The following is an 18,988-nucleotide window of genomic DNA, read 5'->3' as shown; positions in this document are numbered from 1 at the left end:
TCTTAATGGCAAAACATAACATAGCATCAATGAGCTCACATCCATCCATACTGTAGTTCGCGTTTAACGGATACCCGCAAACTACAGCATTGCACTGCTACATTTACTTAAACATTCTATGTTGTCCTGATGTAATATGAGGCTAGAAGGAGAACTCTTACCTGCAGTATGCGCTTCTGCCACCTGTATCTAAATTTGTAAATTGTGAAGTTGTGCAGCGTCCCTGGAATGGAGTCATCTACTTCCTAAAAGAAGAAGACAGAGAAACCATATGAATTTTGTCTTTTGTTTCCTCATGATAAATAAATGTTCATTTATGAGTGCAAATTGGGAGACGAGTGCAGAACTACAATCCAAGTCAAGTAAAGCCTATGTCTACACATAGATGTCTTCTGCAATTTGAATCAAATTAGCACCCAAGTGGGAATGTCATAGATCCTTTTAGCCATTCAGGGAGTTTGGAATGTGGCCTGTACCAAATGGTAGTGCCCACATTCCAAAACCCCAGAGCATCAGGTGGCCTCCATTTGCCCCCGTCTCCCCAACCTTCTCCCAAATTCCATCTTCCCTGCACAACCCCCATCCCACCCCAGTTCCTGCCCTACTTACCTGAATCTGCATCATCCCTCGCTGGCGATTGGAAACTGTCTTCCATTTTAAACTTTTCGGAAATGTGTACAACTTGTCTTCCTGTCGTAAAGGAAAGCTTTAGTACTTCCTTTTAATACACAAAAGAAATCTCCTATTCGGTCCTTCAAAGGGTGTGTGCAAGTATGTATCTCTTATTTCGACCTTCTCACACACTCGTCAGATTTCTTGATTTTGTCCAGACTATAGACTATAGTATAGTCTGTTCCACCAGCTATACAATTAATTTCCATCTTCAAAATCAGGGTGAAGAGGTATTAACGGTTATAATGGGGAAAATGGATGCCGATTCCCAGATTGTGGACATTCACATCGGTTATCTTATAACCAGTGCAGTACTTGTAATAAAGCAGATGTCAAGAAATGACGCACGTGGCAAATCTTTTTTTAAAACATATCTGCATAACCTATGAGTGCATAAATAATGAATGGACAATATCAAGAGTTTTCCACACCACAACCTGTCAATAAGTTGTACTAGGAGCCACTGCTTGGGTAACAGAAACTTTGGTTATGCCCTAACCAATTGTATATTAAGCCAAACAAGGAGGGAGATGTTTCTGTAAATCACGTGCAGCTCATTCCAGAATGTATTCAATGCGAAGATGATCAAGTTGGTTACTCCAATGTTTTAATAAGTTCATTTCTTATATCCCAATTAGGACTCTGGTGTCAAATTGTAGCCTAGCCCCATACAGCTCGACCTACCATTGATACATTGTTTAGTCTCTACTGCTTGATTATTCTTGGTACAAAATGATTGAGTATTGGTCTTGGCATAATCGCACATGGAACAGTGTCCACACTTCTAACATTCTTGCATATTTGCTAGCCACCAAGCTCAGTTTTCTTGATGACATTCTTGAATTTTCTTCACAAATAACAGCCTTAATTTAGTTCATAATATAGGTACTCTTCTGAATACAATCAGCGGTTTGGAGCCTATAAATGGCATTTATTATTTATCTAGCTTCGGTATGTGCAGGTGTTTATTCAGTATTTTGATAAGCGTATTATTGTCATTGGAGTATCTTGTGAGTAGTCTCACTTCACTTCTATGGCTACTCTGTAGCTTTTATTTAGGTCCCTTTTTCTAGCTTGTGTTTTGTTCTTAGCCGATATAATATCCAAAAGTAATACAATCTCAATCCGAGCTCAACATCTAGCAGTCACTGTGGCTGCAACCTCACAGAATGCAGCTATGGTTACATATTACAGCCTTACTTCTAGAAGTTTGGCAGAGTTAGCGAGTGGGGGCCAGGCTGTGTCATCCAAATAATGCATGTATTCTGAACATCACACAGCTTATTCATCTGCCAAGCTCACCATCGAGAAATAGGTGGAATACACAGGTGCAAAACGAACTCTAATCGAACAGAGCAGCACAAAGTTTATCGTGACACTGCGCACATCTATAAAAATCAACTAAAACGTTGCAGAAAGCTTCTCGTGCTATGCAGTGAACCTAGCACGGTTCGAGAAAAAAAAAACGAGCATAAGCCAGCACAAAGTTTCTTGTGGCACTTCATGAAACTACCACAGATTGCGGAAAACTGTGGACAGTTTCTCGTGCCACGTAACAAAATTAGTATGGATCAAAAAGTTTCTCATGTTGCTGTGCGAGCCTTTTATGAATCCAAATAACGCGTAGTTTCTCATGGCACTGCGCAAAACAAGGTCCGGAAAAACCTGCACAAAGATTCACTGGTTGGTGAACGAAAATGGAACGGATAAAAAAAAAGAAGTGTGTGAAGTTTCTCTTTGCACTACTCAAAACTTACATAGGAACAAAACAGCATGCTCCACGTGCAACCGCACAAAACCGGGTGAAATGTCATTGGTGGCATGACTGCAATGCTGATTTTGTGGAACGGGGTAAGCAGATTCGAGTGCAGATTTTGCTCTTTTTCACTTTGCTGCGAAAATGTTGCTTCCCCTACGTCCCCTACGTCCCACAGATGTAACTACACAAAAATGTTCACTAAAAGAAATCCAAGGAAATCCAAGGACATTCCTTTTTGTGTGAAGGAGATATATTCAAAATGTGCGTATAAACAAAAGTATGATGCATGTGAAAAGTGTCTAGAATTTCTTTTTCAATAGACATCCATCCCTGTCTTCCTCGAGCCCAATGTGGGGAAGCACTGCATCTACAGACAGAGCATCATTGTCTGCTGGGGGAGGCATGTCCAAATCTGAGATCAGAGGGACAATTTGCCTGAGGCAGATGTTGCCTCAGCATGACACAAGCAACAAATACCCGGCCCACCTCCTCTAGCCTGTACATTGGGGCTCATCCGGTCTGGGATAGGCCTAGGAAACATGCTTTTCGCAGGCAAAAGATCTGCTCAGTGCAGAGACTGGTCTTGATGTTGTTGCAGTTTACTACATGCTAACACCCAAGTCAGGGAGCTGCTTCCCCACAAGGAATGTGGTGCACAAAGAACTGCCTTTGTTGATTTCAGGTTCTGTATCTGTGCCAGGGTGGTAGCAGGATGATGTACCAGGATACATGGCACAGGAATGCCTCCAGCACATTGCTGAGCACGACTGAAAAAGTGGGCTGGGACATGCCATGCAGCATTCCCTTAACGGACTGTAAATTGCCACTAGCAAGAAAAGTTAGCACAGACACAAGCTTTAGCAGCGGAGACAAGGCTGTTCTGATATTGATCCTGCTCTGGATGATTTTGTGATCATGGTCAGTAACCTCTGCATTGGTCTCTCTGTTAAGCCAGTACAGGGTAATGAGCTGGGAATCAGTCAATTCCCAGGGAAAGGGCCTGATCCCGGGATTAGGCATTCACCTTGCTTGGTGTCTCCTCCTCGTCCTCCTCTATGTGCCAAATGCCATGTGCTACTGTTCCTGTCTCTGCAGTTCAATGTGGAGCAGGAGGTGCTTCACGTCCCAATTTATCGACTGCTAGGGTCAGCATGGTGTTGGAAAGTGTGTTTTGGTCAGATGTGAGCATTATGTACTCTTTCTAAATGGATTAGGTGAGCCTGTGACCTAATGCCCATCACCTGCATGCATTTTCCACCAGCCTTTAGGTGGAGGTGACTGCACAGTGTTTTTTATTACAGCCTATGATTGTTGGTATTTTGCCAGTGGCGGGATTAACACCAGACATCTGCACTAATTCCACCAGTTCATTAAGCACGTATCACTAAACTTTCTAGAATCAACATTAAGGATTGTATTGACACTACGGTACTGATACAACTCACATTATTTTCAGGTCTTTAACCGTGAACATATTGTTCACACAAGAATTGAAAGCAATTCAGCAACAAACAATAGGCATCTAGCCCTGAAGATGGATCCATTATCCGAAACGCGTCGGCAACTTTCATTTCATCAAAAGGAGCCTATTAGATTGGAATTTTAATCAAGACTTTTTTGGGGATGAACTAATTGTGTAGAATTTGGAACACAACTATGCACCTCATGATTATGGGCCTCATTACACGGTAGGCGGAGAACCATGGCGCAATTAGCGCCATGGTTCATGCCGGTAGAATACCGGCACCGCCTTGGTGGAAAGGGGAATTACCGCCCCATTCCAAGGTTGGCGGGGCGGTAATTCCCCCTTCCACCATTGCCCTTCCCCATTCCCATTTTTGCCCCATAGGGCATAATGGGAATGGGGAAGGCGCTAATTACGGCACCGCAAATTGCGGTACCGTAATTAGCTCCCTGGGTCCCTTTGCGGGTTGGTTTTTAAAGCCTGCAAAAAGCAGGTGTTCAAATCCCCAACCCGCTAAGGGACCTCGTAGTAAGGCGGTAAGGATTTACCGGTACCGGCAAAATACCGGTACCGGTAAACCCTTACCGCCTACCGTGTAATGAGGCCCTATGTGTTTAATTTGTTAAAAAGAGTGATGTATATAAACCAGTAGGAACTGTACTGCTGGACACAAGTACCTTACCAGTTTGTAAAAAGTGTTTGTCAATGGTGTAGTTTTCTTTCCTCCATAATATTTATGTTTACATTCACTAAAAAATATTGCACCTATGTGCTATTGTGACGTCCGTGACGTGAGACATTACTGACAGCCATTTTGGTACATAGAAAAATCGTTTTGAGTAACTAATTGAAACTTTCCTATTGAGAGGTAGAGCAGTGACCCATGGTCGCTGGGTAACTTTGTAAAGCTTCACATTGGGTATGGGCTACACCCAACTTCCTTGTGTGATAATTAACTTGGGATAATTCACATCCCTATAGGAGTGCATTGCTGGGGTTCCTGTTAGTGTCTAACATGTTTTGTTTGTTTTTGTTCTATTGTACAGTCTTAGGTGGCCCTGAGACTGGTTGCCCCATCTGTACCTGAAATTATATTTTCTAGACTAGGAAAAAGACGTCATTTGCAATTCACATAACTACGAGCAACCAAGATTAACCACATCATGCCCCTCTACCCCCCTACTTATTTCCATGAACCATCTCTAACCAGACCACTAATTATACACTGCTGGTACATTATTTTCCCATTGTCCTATTCCCTGCAAATTGTATTTATTTTGCTTCTGCTTATATCAGTTATTATTAAGTAAATGGTGATTTGGGCAGCCATTCTCTAACTTGGAAACACTTTTCAACCATTTCAAAACTCAGATTATACAAAAATAACAGCGGTAAAATACAGATGAAATGTATTTTACAGGAGGAGAGTTATGTTATATTCTATTTGTGAAGTGCTTAACTGCAATTAAATTGCTGTGGTAGTCCATGTCGACATTGTATTATAAAAACAAGCAGCACAAATTATGACATGGTTAAGAAGACTCAAATAAGCATAACCCATTCAGTCAACCCCAGGACGCTGTGCATGAGAACAATACGTGTGTATGGTCATGGGCAAAGGCCGGGCGTTTAGCATTGCATGTTCCATAGACACAAAAAATACTACGCTATAGGTACACATCTCTCAAATAGATCACTTACATTTAATTGATTTCTGCAACACCCTTAGCCCTTACATGGAACTGGTTTATGTAATACAAAATGTGCATTTCAGATAAGACAAACGTGAAATATTCATAGTAAAATCCCCAAAACGTATCTATAATTCTGACTTGCACAGTAGGCATGGATACAAAAAAAATAAAATACGGCTGTTTGTTTTCGGATTGCATATGGAAATTAGCAGACACAAACACAAACACGGTATGGTATGGTATGGTATAGTTTATTTGTAAAGCACCCATGCACAAAGCTAGTGTTTCAGAGCGCTCAAGGACGGAGGAAACAAGGAAAAAAAAAAACAACAGTCATTCAGAGCCCTTCAATTTCTGAACAATACAAGTTTGTACGGGCAGAGTGGGTGCATGGAGCAAGTGCATATAATACAATTAACATTGTAGATAACAGTAAAGGTCTGACTACGATTCTGCAGTTTTTCCAAGTGCATTGAGGCGCCACCATACAAGGAGGGGAGAGAAGGGAAAAACAGATAGACAATCTTCAGGGCATGGTTCATTCAGATCGTTCAAGTCTGCAGAAGGTGCAGGAGAGGGAAGGGGTGGGTGTGGATGAGACAGAACTTAATATCCATAAATTACGGTATATACACTTAAAGCATACATAAAGACATACAGACAAGCAAATGCACATACATTCCGAAGCCAATGATTCACAGACATTCCCTGGCAAACAGATTGCAATGGACATGCCTGTGGACATGCCTGAGGACATGCCTGTGTACATGGATGATACATTCATCCTCTCTCTCTCTCCCTCTCTCTCTTTCACTCTCTCTCTCTCTCAAACCAGATACCTCTGGATATAACTATGGCTATTTATACTGCATTCAGAAACACACAGACAACGACCCATATACCTCTTGGCATGCAAATACATATTATAAGACATGCACAGACATATACAATCACAAATACCAACCAAACAACGCTGGCTATGCCCAATGATTGCACATGTGCAACCACATACATACACACACTCAGAATTCAACCACATAGAGACAAACATGGCATACACATGCAAGCACACAGAAACACACACACAAATCCAGAAAATATGCAACAGAAACACCAATGGGAAACACACACCCACACAAAAAAATGCATTCAAACACTTAGAAACATATGTTGACATTCCCCAAATGTTGACAAACTCACAAACACACACACACACCTATTCACTCACACACACACTTAAAATAGTATTTGAATACACACATTAACTCATTAACTCATTAATGACTCATTAACACACATACACACGCGTACACTCAGCAGTGGCACGCACACAAAGAGACACACACGAGTTAAGGTTAGTACCTATAAAAGCACTTGTTGCGAATGGCAGCTTTAAGGATACTATCAACACGTAAAACAACAAAAGAGTAAAGTCTGTGAATATTGAAACTAACGTAAATGTGACTACAAAAATGCAGTCTAAAGAGTGTTCATCTCACTTCAAAGTGTACATTAAATGGCACTTCACCACTGTAGATACATTTGATGCCCTTGAAGCCGAAGTATAACAAGGGTAAAGAAGGATTTAAGCCGTTACCTGGCACACCATGTTAAGTCCCCCCCTTAACTACAGAGTTACTGGTCTGCAAAACACATTTTCAAACAATGAAATCTTGCACAGTGTTAAATGTTATAACTTGCAATTAAACCAACAACTGCCCCTATCAACTTGCACCAGTTGTGTGAATATCTTGATGTACGTCGTCACATGCATGGACAGCGTCACACCTACGAGTTCCCGATCCAAACTAAGCATTCCATTTACCATATGGGGATGTAGGCCATGTTGGCCCAATATGCGTTATAAAAAGTGTTGTGAAGAACAGTGCAAGAGTCAAGTAGCTAGATAATTCAGTACATAAAATCAAAATGAAAAGAGAACAACATCATTCAATGGAGAAATAAATCAAAACAAGAAGAGTCTATTCATCCACTGGGTGATAGTGAAAGATTGATTGCCCCAGGGATGTATCGATATACTTCCATCAACTTTGATCTCAGTTAGAAATTGGATTGTTTATGATTGATGCCGCAGTGCATTGCTTCATTTTGTACTGTCTCTGGGACACTTTGGAAGCTATTTTCGATGACCGTGATAAAAACATCATAGCAGTAGAGCACCGCATCTGTGGGAAGTGATAAACGTGTCTGTTCAGTGCAATGTGATTTGTTACACAACCCCACACTGAAATGATAATCATGTCACTCTGTTGGACTCTATCTCCACATCCTGACTGAGGCACTATATTAAGCAGCACATTCACTGTACAAAGTTAACGGCCCTTATTCACAGAGCGTTTTCCAATGTGGTTTCGCCATTATAAAACGCTTTTGTGAATTAGGCCCACACTATTCTAGATCCTGTACTCTAGAAAAGAAATAGGTGTCTTTAGTGTTCAATGCATGTTGAAACTGTTTGATTTAGCGGCATTTAGTAGAGATAAATACAGCCAATTTGTTCAATAGACAAGGGCCCTAAAAAGGCCATATTTTTATTTATTTATTTATTTATTTAATAGTATAGTTCTCACGGAACGTTTCATATATGTACCAACATCACATGCAAATAAGATATTTAAATGAACACAAAGGCCCTCTTTGCACAATTTACAAATTTCCCATTTAACAAACAATCGTAAGAAACCTTCTAAAAGTCTTCCCAAAAGATTACTTACTAAGATACCTGACCACTAGAAGTATTTTCCAAAAATATTTGCTTCCCAGGCAGATACAAGTATAGAAAGGATCTCGGAGGAGGACAATCATGAATTGGTGCTAAGATTTGTTTCATAAAGCGTATAGCAGCCAAGGACAAGGGTGGTGCGTTAGAATGTGTGGTCCTTAAACCAGAGGTATATTGAGAGAAAGTGGATTGCGTCGTCTGATGTGCCAAGTCTGTTGTCTTCTATGTATATGTTTGTAAGTAACGAAATGATACCTGGGAAATATATTGTATGCAATCTAAACTATGTTTCTCCCACGAACAGTTGCAAGCAGTTATATACAGAAGTCAAGGTCTTTTCGTTTTTCAGAAACATTGAGATGTCTGCAACTGGATTTTCAATGTTAGCACCTTGACAATTTCCCTGGACAGTGGCTGTTCAAATCAGGCAGAATGTTTCCAGGATTTCTTTAGTGGCTTAAGAGTCTGTTAGTGTCACGGACCCTGAGCTTGCGTATGTTATTACCAGGATGCAGGGATCATTGGATGGCAACTGTGAGAACAGGGCCACAGAAGGTTACATTCTGCTATGAAGTTATTGGGCCTCATTAGGACCCAGGCGGTAAGGGGTTTACGGCGGCGTAAACAGCGCCGACCCTTACCGCCTGATTCCGAGGTCCCTTAGCACCATGGAGGTTTTAACACCTGCTTTTAGCAGGTGTTAAAATCCATGGCGCTAAGGGACCTTGTTGTTAATTACGCCACCGTAATTTACGGTGGCGTAATTAACGCCTTGCCCACTCCCATTATGCCCTATGGGGCAAAAATGGGAATGGGGAAGGGTAAATGGATTAATGGGGACTTACCGCCCCACTCACCTCGGAATGGGGCGGTAAGTCCGCCAACCACCATGGCGTAAACGTAGTTTTCGCCATGGTGGTAAAGGTACGACCCAGGCGGTAACTTACCGCCTGGGTCGTAATGAGGCCCATTGAGTCTTTGCAGCCACATCCTCCCATTCACACATGCGTACCAGACTTGAATACCACACTATCATATTGGATACCACATTCTCCCCCTAAGGGCTTCACTTAATATCTGTTAGACAACAAGTGAGGAGTTCAAGTTGTCAGCAACGTTACTCAAATAGAGTAGGTGAAAAGCACCACATAGATCATAGGAAGCCACCTATAAACTATATGTTTGGGATGTCCCAGAATCTTTTTTACACCCATTCTGCTGTCTCTCTGGTCCAGTACTACAGTGAACAGGAAGGGGAGACATTAGAGAGTCATACATAACAGTGTCATTTTCTTAGCTTAACTGGCCTCAAACAAAAAGAAAAGAAAAGAAAACAGTTTCACTCTTCCTTACCTTACTCGTGTTGCTCTCTCCCTCTGCCACCTTTATCCCAATCCAAAAAGGGAATAGGATACAAGTTCACATTCAATTCTCCACCACATGTTGCATTCCCTCTAAACAAGCCTGAAAGGAAAGACAATACCAGTCATCCTGGTATGTGGCCACCCATCACGTATGGTTTGCTTACACCGCACCAGAAAAAAAAAAAGAAAAAAAAATCTTCCATTTTGCTAACTCTTTCTCCTTCCTCAGATATTACTCTGCCTCCCTTCCATCATGGAGTGGGTTACTAATAACACAGGAGCCACAGACCTGTCAAAGAAACAGGCCCTAACACCCAGTGAAATCAGTGACAGCCATTCTGACACACTGTGGCCTGCAACTACCCTGGACACTGATACTCTGAGAGTACAGTATCTGTGGGTTTGTTTCTTTAACAGGCTTGTCGCTCCAGCATTGTCATAGAAAAATGCCAAACTCAGCAATTGGCCTCCTAAGGTCAGAGGCCTGCTTCTGTGCAGCTCAGAGTGTGTACCTGGGCTCGAGTACAGGTAACCAGTGCAGTTTCAAATTTAGCCAGGGAGCAGCAGGGGGGAGAAAGCAGAAGCAAAGAGGAAGGTGTTAAGGGGCTTCCAGAACCGGAGATGGTTCTCCTCAAATTTCAGAGAGGCAGGGAGGCTGTTCCAGAGGGAGGCCCCAGAAGAAGAAAGAGATCTACCACTAACCCGCTGCTTGGAGAAGCAACTAACTCTGAGGCAGTTGGAGGCGGATGAACGAAGTGCTCGAGAAGGAAGATATTTAGGAAGAGAAAGTTGGAGGTATTGTGGTGCCAGGCCGCAAAAGGCCTTGTAAACAATGCAGAGGGTTTTGAACTTAATATTCGCAGCCACTGGGACCCAGTGCAGGGATTTCAGTCCTGGAGAGATACGATCCCTGGGCTTGAAGCCAAGGACAAGTCTTGCAGTCCTTTTTTGGATTAGTTGCAGAAGGTGGAGAGTAGATGCAGGCACATTTAGAAAGAGGCTGTTGCAGTAGTCCAGCCTTGAGAGAACCAGAGATCTGGAGACATATGAGTTGTGAGGCGAGAAGGAAAGTGCAGATGACCCCGAGGTTTTTAGCCTCACAGGTGGGATCAGGAAGAGGGCCAATAGAGGCTGGCCACAGCATGACAGGAAAGGAGGGGGCAGGTGTGCCAATGAGGAGAATCTCCATTTTACTGGCCAGAGATCATTGGCGGCACACCACTCCTGCATGCCGGACAGTCAGAGATGAGAGAAGAGGTGGCAGAGGGGAGCCTGAAAATGAGTTGAGTATAATCTGCATAGCACTGAAAGTTGGGGCAGAGAGTGGAAATGCGGTGGGCAAGAAGTGACAGGTATTGGTTCAACAGCCAGGGAGAAAGGTAGAGATAGAAATAGAGTTAAGGAAGGACCCAAGTTGGCCCTGAAAGGGTTGATCAGAGAGGAAGGAGGTCACCCAAGCCAGGGCCTGATCATTGATATCCAGGTTATCATGGAGACAGTTGAGCAGTAGGACATGGTTGACCCTGTCAAAGGCAGAAGAGAGATCAAGTAAGATGAGGACACAAGGGGTGTTGGAATCGAGGTTGGAGAGCAGGTCTTCACGGATGTTCAGGAGAGCAGTTTCCATGCTTCTGGCAGCTTTGAAACCACACTGATGGTCATGGGGACAACCAACTGATTCCGAGTGAAGATTCAGCTGGGAGATGGCCAACTTTTCCAGGAGTTTGCCCAGGAAAGGAGTGATGGAGATTGGACGATAGCAGGGCAGGAAGGGTCTGCAGAGGGTTTCTTAAGAAGAGGGTGCACAAGGAAGTGCTTCATGGGGGAGGGGAAGACTCCAGTGGCAAATGAGTGGTTGCAGAAATCAGCCAGAGCCTCCACTATGTTATATTATGTTATTGGGATTCAGACGGTCCATTGCTGCCATTGTCATTGTCTCCAGGAGCTCTGGTGGATCTGATAAGAAAGGGGGTCTGGGAGGGTTTAGTTAGTGGGACTGTTAGGGAAAAGGGTAGGACACCTTTGATGTGCTGTTGGTAGCTTAATTTCAGAAATACCTGTTAATGGGCCTCATTACGACCCAGGCGGTAAGTTACCGCCTGGGCCGTGACTTTACCACCATGGCGTAAACTACGTTTACGCCATGGTGGTTGGCGGACTTACCGCCCCATTCCGAGGTCGGCGGGGTGGTAAGTCCCCAATCCCCATTTACCCTTCCCCATTCCCATTTTTGCCCCATAGGGCATAATGGGAGTGGGGAAGGCGTTAATTACGCCACCGTAAATTACGGTGGCGTAATTAACTCCATGGTCCCTTAGCGCCATGGATTTTAACACCTGCTAAAAGCAGGTGTTAAAAGCGCCATGGCGCTAAGGGACCTCGTAATTGGCGGTAAGGGGTCGGCGCAGCTAACGCTGGCGTTAACCCCTTACCGCCAGGGTCGTAATGAGGCCCAATGTGTGCGGGTTTGTTTGTTGGTGGGCGGTGTTTAGCGTGTGGGTGATTTAGTTAATTGTTGGGTGTTGCATAGTGTGTGTGGTTTGTGGTGGTTTTAGGTTTTGTTGCGGAAAAGGTATGGGTATGTTGTTCTGTGCTTGAGGGTGAGTGTGCAGGATATTGAAGAAATATTTGTAGGGTTAGAGGTAGAGAACAGTTGCATCACAATTCAGTGAAATGTAATACATTGACTCCACACACAAACTCAACTTTGTGAAATACAGCGGCAACACTCATCCATTCAGCTATGTATGGCTACCTACACATTCAGCTTCATACAATATAGTGGCTACACTCAAAATTCGGCTAAAAGGAATACAGTGTCTGCACTCAAAGTTGGCTAAATGCACTACAGTGGCTGCACTCAGAATTTGGCTAGAAGGAGGAACAGGGGTGGGGGTGGTTAGTACATTGGCTACCCTCAAGTCACTCAGAGGGCAATACATTGGTTACCCTCACATTGTCCCCAGTGCAATTTAACTCTCTTCAGTGCCCTATACATCCTGCATTCATCACCATGCCCTTACTATAAATCTATCAATGCCCATCACATCTCCTGTAACCCCCCTGTACCACTGCACAAACCCATACCCCTAGTAACTGTCTCCCCACATCTCACGGGGGTGGTAGAATCCACACACATCGCTGCTCCTACCTAAGTGGGTACTTACCTACCCAATACACTGCTACACATGCCATGTGTGGCAATACCACCTGATAGGGTGGTCTCTGTCTCCAATCTTTGTGTCGTTCAACTCCACCTCTGCTGCCCTGCCACCACCCCTGGCAGGGTCAGATCGCTGTTCCTGTCATATGTCTACAGCCCATTACCATGTCCCTCATAAACCCCCACCCCAGCAGTACCTCTACCAACCTAAACCCCTACTGCTCCCTGTGTGTCCTCTTGCCTCAATGCTCCCATGCCCAATCAATACAAGACCAAAAAACACTGTCAACACACCAGCCCCCTATCCAGGCATTCACCAGCACCAATCAAATCCCTCCAACTCACCCAGCTCATGTTAGTTTCCCCTCTCTCCATGCGTCTGTGGGTTGGCATCATACCACCTTCACACTCCCTGTGTCAGTGCACCCACCTCAGAGGCCTCCCCTCTCGACCCCCACCTGACCTTTCATGGCTGAAAGCATCTCAGCCATCAGCCACATACATGCATTACCAATGAGACACAGGCACATCCTCTGTGTCTCTAGGGGTCCATGCTCACCCTTCCACTGCTATGCATCTGTGACCACTGTCCCGGGCAGCAACTGTCGGAGGTTTGTGGAAACAAAGGTACCCTTGCAAAATAACATTAATTAACAAAACCCATTACCCCTAGGAGTTAACCACCCTATGACACATGCCCCTGTTTCACCTCCACCTCCTGTCACCCCCAGTTGGTTCTCCCTACCTAACACAGATTCATGTCCCTTTGCCCTGCTCCTTTGCAAAGGGTTGTGTGGAGCCCTGCCCCCAGACCCTCTCCCATGCACCAGACAATGCACGCCTCCTTCACTTGCCTCTCTTGTGGTGGCTACGCCTGCACTGTAGCAGGTTTCTTGGATCGTCTCCCCCCAAAGTTGAGTACTGCTGCTGCACATGTACATCCACATGCCATCGTGTGTAGCTTGTGATTGAAAAGCTATATCCAACAGATAATCGCGTCCACCACGAACAGTACCCAAAACCTTGACTGCCCAGCAGACATGTCCTATGGTTGCTCGCCACAACCCATCCTTCTATCCCTGGCCCCAGTGTTGTGTCCAAATATCCCTAAATAAGTAAATACACTGCATGACCTCTGGAACAACCCGTGCACAGCATGCAGAAACCAGCAAACACACCACCACATCAACACATGCTTCAACACATCATTGACAAATTAAACACACATGTACAACATGCTGTACAACTCCCACAACACAAATGGCTAAGGGTCTTTCCTGCCTTGTGAAGACCATACCAACAACATTGCCAGATCATCCTCCTATGACAGCGCAACCAAAATGTGTAGAGCAAGATTTACTGCAACAATGGCTGACTTCAGAATATCCTGTTTCAGGACTCACATGTGTGTAGGAGCTCACGCATTTGCCATATGACAATCTTACCCAGGCCACCCATATTGAAAGAAAACTCATGAGAATTAAATTGCCCCTGGATGTCAGTGGCTCCAGCACATGTGTCATTTGTGTGTCAGAACTTCCTAGGACGTAGAACAGACATACAATTAATCAGCACCAGAAACACACAATTATTCATGAAAAAGTCTGCAGAGTCCCTCTGAACAGCGAACGCCATCAGAAACAAATGCCAACTCACAGACAGCATGCACTGTCACTCCTTCATCTTCTTCCAAGAATGCCTTAGGGCATACAGGAACCATTGTGTGCACTACACAATGAACATTCCATCTACTGGCTCCTAGCACCCAATACCCCTTGTCCCTTTTCCAAGTCCCTCGACAAAACTAAATAAGTTGGTCTACCTCTTCCACGGGTATCATAGCATTTACATTAGAAGATGCAACCTAAGATGATTTGCAACAGTACTCACACAATGTAAGTACGGCCATTCCTCCTACACCAATGGATGTTTGTCAGATGTGTGTGTCCCGACACTTGTCCAGTATCTGTGCACGTCTAAGACAATGCAAAAATGTATCATAGCAGGTGAATGGCCTAACACGTCTCAGGGTGGATTCTCCCCTCACTGTCAGATGCTGTGCAAGACATACCCATTGGCTGTGCCACATTGCTCACTTTTAATCCGTACAAGCAAGTTGTTATGGATGGACACCCAAGCAGATACATGTAGCAGCTAATACGTCGGAAAGGACACCTGGCAGACAGGTTGCAATTTCCTTGTGTTCTTTCTGTCAATGTACTTATCCTAACGTGTCAGATGACATATCATTTGAACCCTGGAACAAGGTGCTGCATGTTACACACAGCGATGTACGTGAATGGGAAGAGGAAAGAGGCAGAGTGGATCAAAAGTGCCAATAAATGACAGTGAAAAATGATTTGAAAGAGTAGTAACATCACCCTGCCAAGTGCAATTTCCCAGGCTGCTCTGCAACCTGGGTGTGTGTCACAACCCAATGTAATCCCTTCTGTCTAACAACATTCTACCCCTTAGATGTGTCCCTCATACATTTGCAGGAAACATCAATGTACTCTGCAAGGAAGGCCATATGACTTGTACAACCAAATACCTGCACTCTGACCCGACTTCAATTCCTGCAGCACCATCTGCAAGGTTGTCAGCCTTTAGTTAACAGTATTTCTCATCCACATCGGCAGCATGTCTGTAGGCCCAAGCCACATTTGAAATGAGGACAAGTTTAGACTACTCTGCTGCTACATTAATGTGAGATCCAGCAGACAGGCCTACTTAACACATCTAAGATATAACGTATACTACTTTCCCACAACAGTTTCCTCTACAATCACTGTCACAATTCCTGAAAGAGCATTTCACGCTCCACTGTAAGGTAAAGATATGCCATGACATCTGCCTTTACACACCTTCCACCCACCACCCTACGTGCAAGCTGTATCCCCCTGTTACCTCCTCTGGTTGGTATTGCACCACCCAATGGGCATACATTGTCCACCCACCCCTTCTCATGCATGTCTCTGATACCATCAACACATCTCTCTTGCCGACGCATGAAGATGTTTTTTTTGTGTTCAATTGTGTCAAACAGCCTTTGCTAAAACGAACATCCAGAATTAAAAATAATGAAATAGTGTAAGAAAGAAACAGAACACATCACAACTGTGTAATAATTATCAGTACAATAACCTGGAATTAAAAGAATCATCATATAACATATTGAGAAATAGATACTTCATAATAATTTTAGCACTTCTAAAAGTTCATTTGTTTCTAAAAGCTTTAAATACCATAAAATAAGTGATACCAAAAACGTTCATGGTCATAACATTTGATGTTTTACCTAAAAACATACTACCTGGTTCCACTTATGCTGGACAACAAAGCATCACACGGGTCAGTGTGTCCTGGACATTACCATAATAATAATGTCCCTCCTTAACAGATTTGTATGTATTTATTTATGTATTTATGTACAGGAGGGACAATGCTCTTTTGATCACAAAAGAATGTACAATGGATAAGAAATCATATTTGACGGGAAGCAGTGAGCATCGTACAATGGGGTGAGTGTGAGGGACATTCTGACGAGGTTGTGGAGCAGAGTAGATGGAACAGTCACCGGGGACAATACATAAGTAAACATGCATAGATTAAGGACAATGAACATTGGTAATTTTTAAGTGCAGGTTGGCGGTACAGCCAGTTGTGCTCAGTATGTGACTATGATGTGATATATAATATGATGAGTCATTTATAACACACCTGTACACAAGTGTTTCTAGGCACGACGAGACAAGGTGAGAGATGGAGGACAAAATAAACTATTTTATTAGGCCTTGTGTCATTCAGATCATGCAAGTGCAGTGGGGAGAGGAGAAGTGCCGGGGTGGGAGAAGGGAAGTGCAGTCAGGGCAGCAATTGTAAGTGCAGCCAGGGGATCCAGCTAAGGAAGTTCAAAAAAGAGGGTGTGGGGGGCTCTGTAGGGTTAAAGATAAAGCCCTTATGTGTGCAGAGGCCCAGAGACAGTGCAGGTTCTTGCAGGTCTTGGAGGAAGCCTGGATCCCGTTGAGTTCGGAGGGTAGCCAGGCCACCAGCTAGCATGGCAGACAGTGGTCAGCAAGGGAGAGCGAGAGAGAAAGCAGAAGTGAAAAGGAAGGTCTTGAGCTGTTTCCAGAAACTGAGGTGGTCCTGCTCGAGTTTCAGATGGGCATTGAGTCCATTCCAGAGAAGAGAGATTTACCTCCAACTCTCTGCCTGGAGAAGCATCTGACTGTCAGAGTTAGATATAGCTGAGCGAGGGGCTCGAGAAGGAAGGTGATTAGGAAAAGAGAGTTGGATGTAGTGCAGGTCCTGGCCCGAGACAGCCTTGTGGACAATGCAGAGGGTATTGAACATGATCCTTGCAGTTACCGGGAGCCAGGGGAGATATTTCAGCACTGGAGAGATCCGATCCCTGAGCTTGAAGCCAAGGACACATTTTGAAGTACTGTTCTGGATTAGTTACAGAGGGTAGAGGAAGGCAGGCTGAAATAGAGGTTGTTGCAGTAGTCCAGCTATGTGAAAACCAGGGCTCTGGAGAAGTTGAGCTTCTGGGTGAAAGTGAAAAAAGGAAGAATACCTCTGAGGAAGTGCAGCTGATAGTGGGACTTCTTCAAGAGGTCTGTGATGTGAGGGGAGAAGGAGAGAGTGGAGTCAAAGATGACCCCACGGTTCTACACCTGCAAGGAAGGAATAGGGAGAGCGCCCAAGGAGGGGGCCAGAGAGAAAGAGGGAAAGGGGAAGCAGAGGTCCCAATGAGGAGGATCTCTGTTTTGCTGGCATTGAGGCAGAGATCGTTGCAGGTGTGCCATTCGTGAATCGGAGATAGACAGTTAGGAATGAGCGAGGGAGGAGAGAAGACAAAGGGGAGCCTGAAGGAGAGCTGAGTGTGTCATTCGCATAACACTGAAAGTTAGAGGAGAAGGTAGAGATGATGAGGGCCAAAGGGGCCACGTTGAGTTTGTAAAGCCACGGAGAGAGATTGGGTCGAGCCCTGGAGCCATGATGGGTGAAGTGCTAGAAAGGGCCTGCGTTAAGATAATATTCAATCTACAGAGCATAAAGTCATGTCAGTTCCTGTAATCAGCAAAAGTACACAGGTAAGGAGTCAGTTGACCTAATGTATTGTATTCTAATGTGAGCTGGGAGAGAGAGACACAAGCATGAAAGGTGTCTACAGTTGCCATCCAATCATGTTTGTAAAAAACATTTTTCACCCTACTAGGTTTGTTATCTAATTCATCCACCGCAAAACCAACGTCAATAAGAAAACTCTTGCATGTTTACTCAAAAGAGAACTGAATGGGTTCATGGCATGTGGTAAAAACTTGGGAGAGTTCCCATTAAATCATCCCAGTTGGAGGGTCTGCAAATTTCAAAACATCAACATGTAGTGCCATTTTGCCTAAACAGTGAGGGACTTTAGACCCAACTCACAGCGCATGGCTGCCATTGGAACACAGTTAGGTAATCTGCGGACACTCCACCAAATTATGGCTTCCCACTTATCTAGGTACTCCAATGCCCAGAAGTGCATTATTTCAATCCCATAGATGATCTTTGGGACAACCTTGGTCTCATAATATTTAACCAGGGGCAGGGCTGAAAATCGACCATATTCTACGTTAATACAGATCATCTGCCCTGCAGAAGCCAATTAATTGTTTTTCAAAAATTCCATAAGGTATTTTTCATTAGGCTTATCACAAATAGGAAAGCGTAGTATGCTAAACAGGAAGCCTTCAATAGCGGAATCATATCTATGACTGATTTAAAAGACAATCTTTTGTTTGACCTGGTGAAGCGAAGAATCCAGGATTCCGCGGGATTAATTTTCTGAAAGTTATCTGCTGCAAAGGTGGTGAAGCTGTTCAAGGACTGCGGAAGCCCGACCGGGGTACATTCTAGTAGAAGGAAATCATTAGCATAAGCCAAATAAGACAATTTAAAATCTGCCAGTTTAGGCGGAATAAAAGAATCCTTGTCCAAATCAGATACATATGAATTAAAAAGACAAGGTGCCAAAATGCATCTTTGCCTTATGCCTGCACGGTATACATTTTCTTCAACAATCCTCCCTCTGCATCAAGCCGCAACTGAATATTAGAAGCCTCATGAAGTCCAACAATTAC

General features: G+C 44.0%; 1 protein-coding gene across 1 annotated transcript in view; it reads right to left on the bottom strand.

The window, feature by feature from the left end:
* The window catches only part of LOC138579912 (formin-I-like), a 1,210,893-nt gene that overhangs the window by 1,122,124 nt on the left and 69,781 nt on the right, over positions 1-18,988 (bottom strand). The window contains exons 2-3 of the mRNA XM_069650137.1: positions 610-690; positions 162-245 (exon numbers count right to left, since the gene is read on the bottom strand). Coding sequence (XP_069506238.1) covers positions 162-245; positions 610-690 — 165 coding nt within the window. The remainder of the gene's footprint in view (positions 1-161; positions 246-609; positions 691-18,988) is intronic.

Source organism: Ambystoma mexicanum, chromosome 3p, assembly GCF_040938575.1.
Source record: "Ambystoma mexicanum isolate Mex_15411 chromosome 3p, UKY_AmexF1_1, whole genome shotgun sequence".
Lineage (NCBI taxonomy): Eukaryota > Metazoa > Chordata > Amphibia > Caudata > Ambystomatidae > Ambystoma > Ambystoma mexicanum.
The sequence above is the reverse complement of the archived record's forward strand: the minus strand, read 5'-3'. Positions and strand labels throughout refer to the sequence as shown.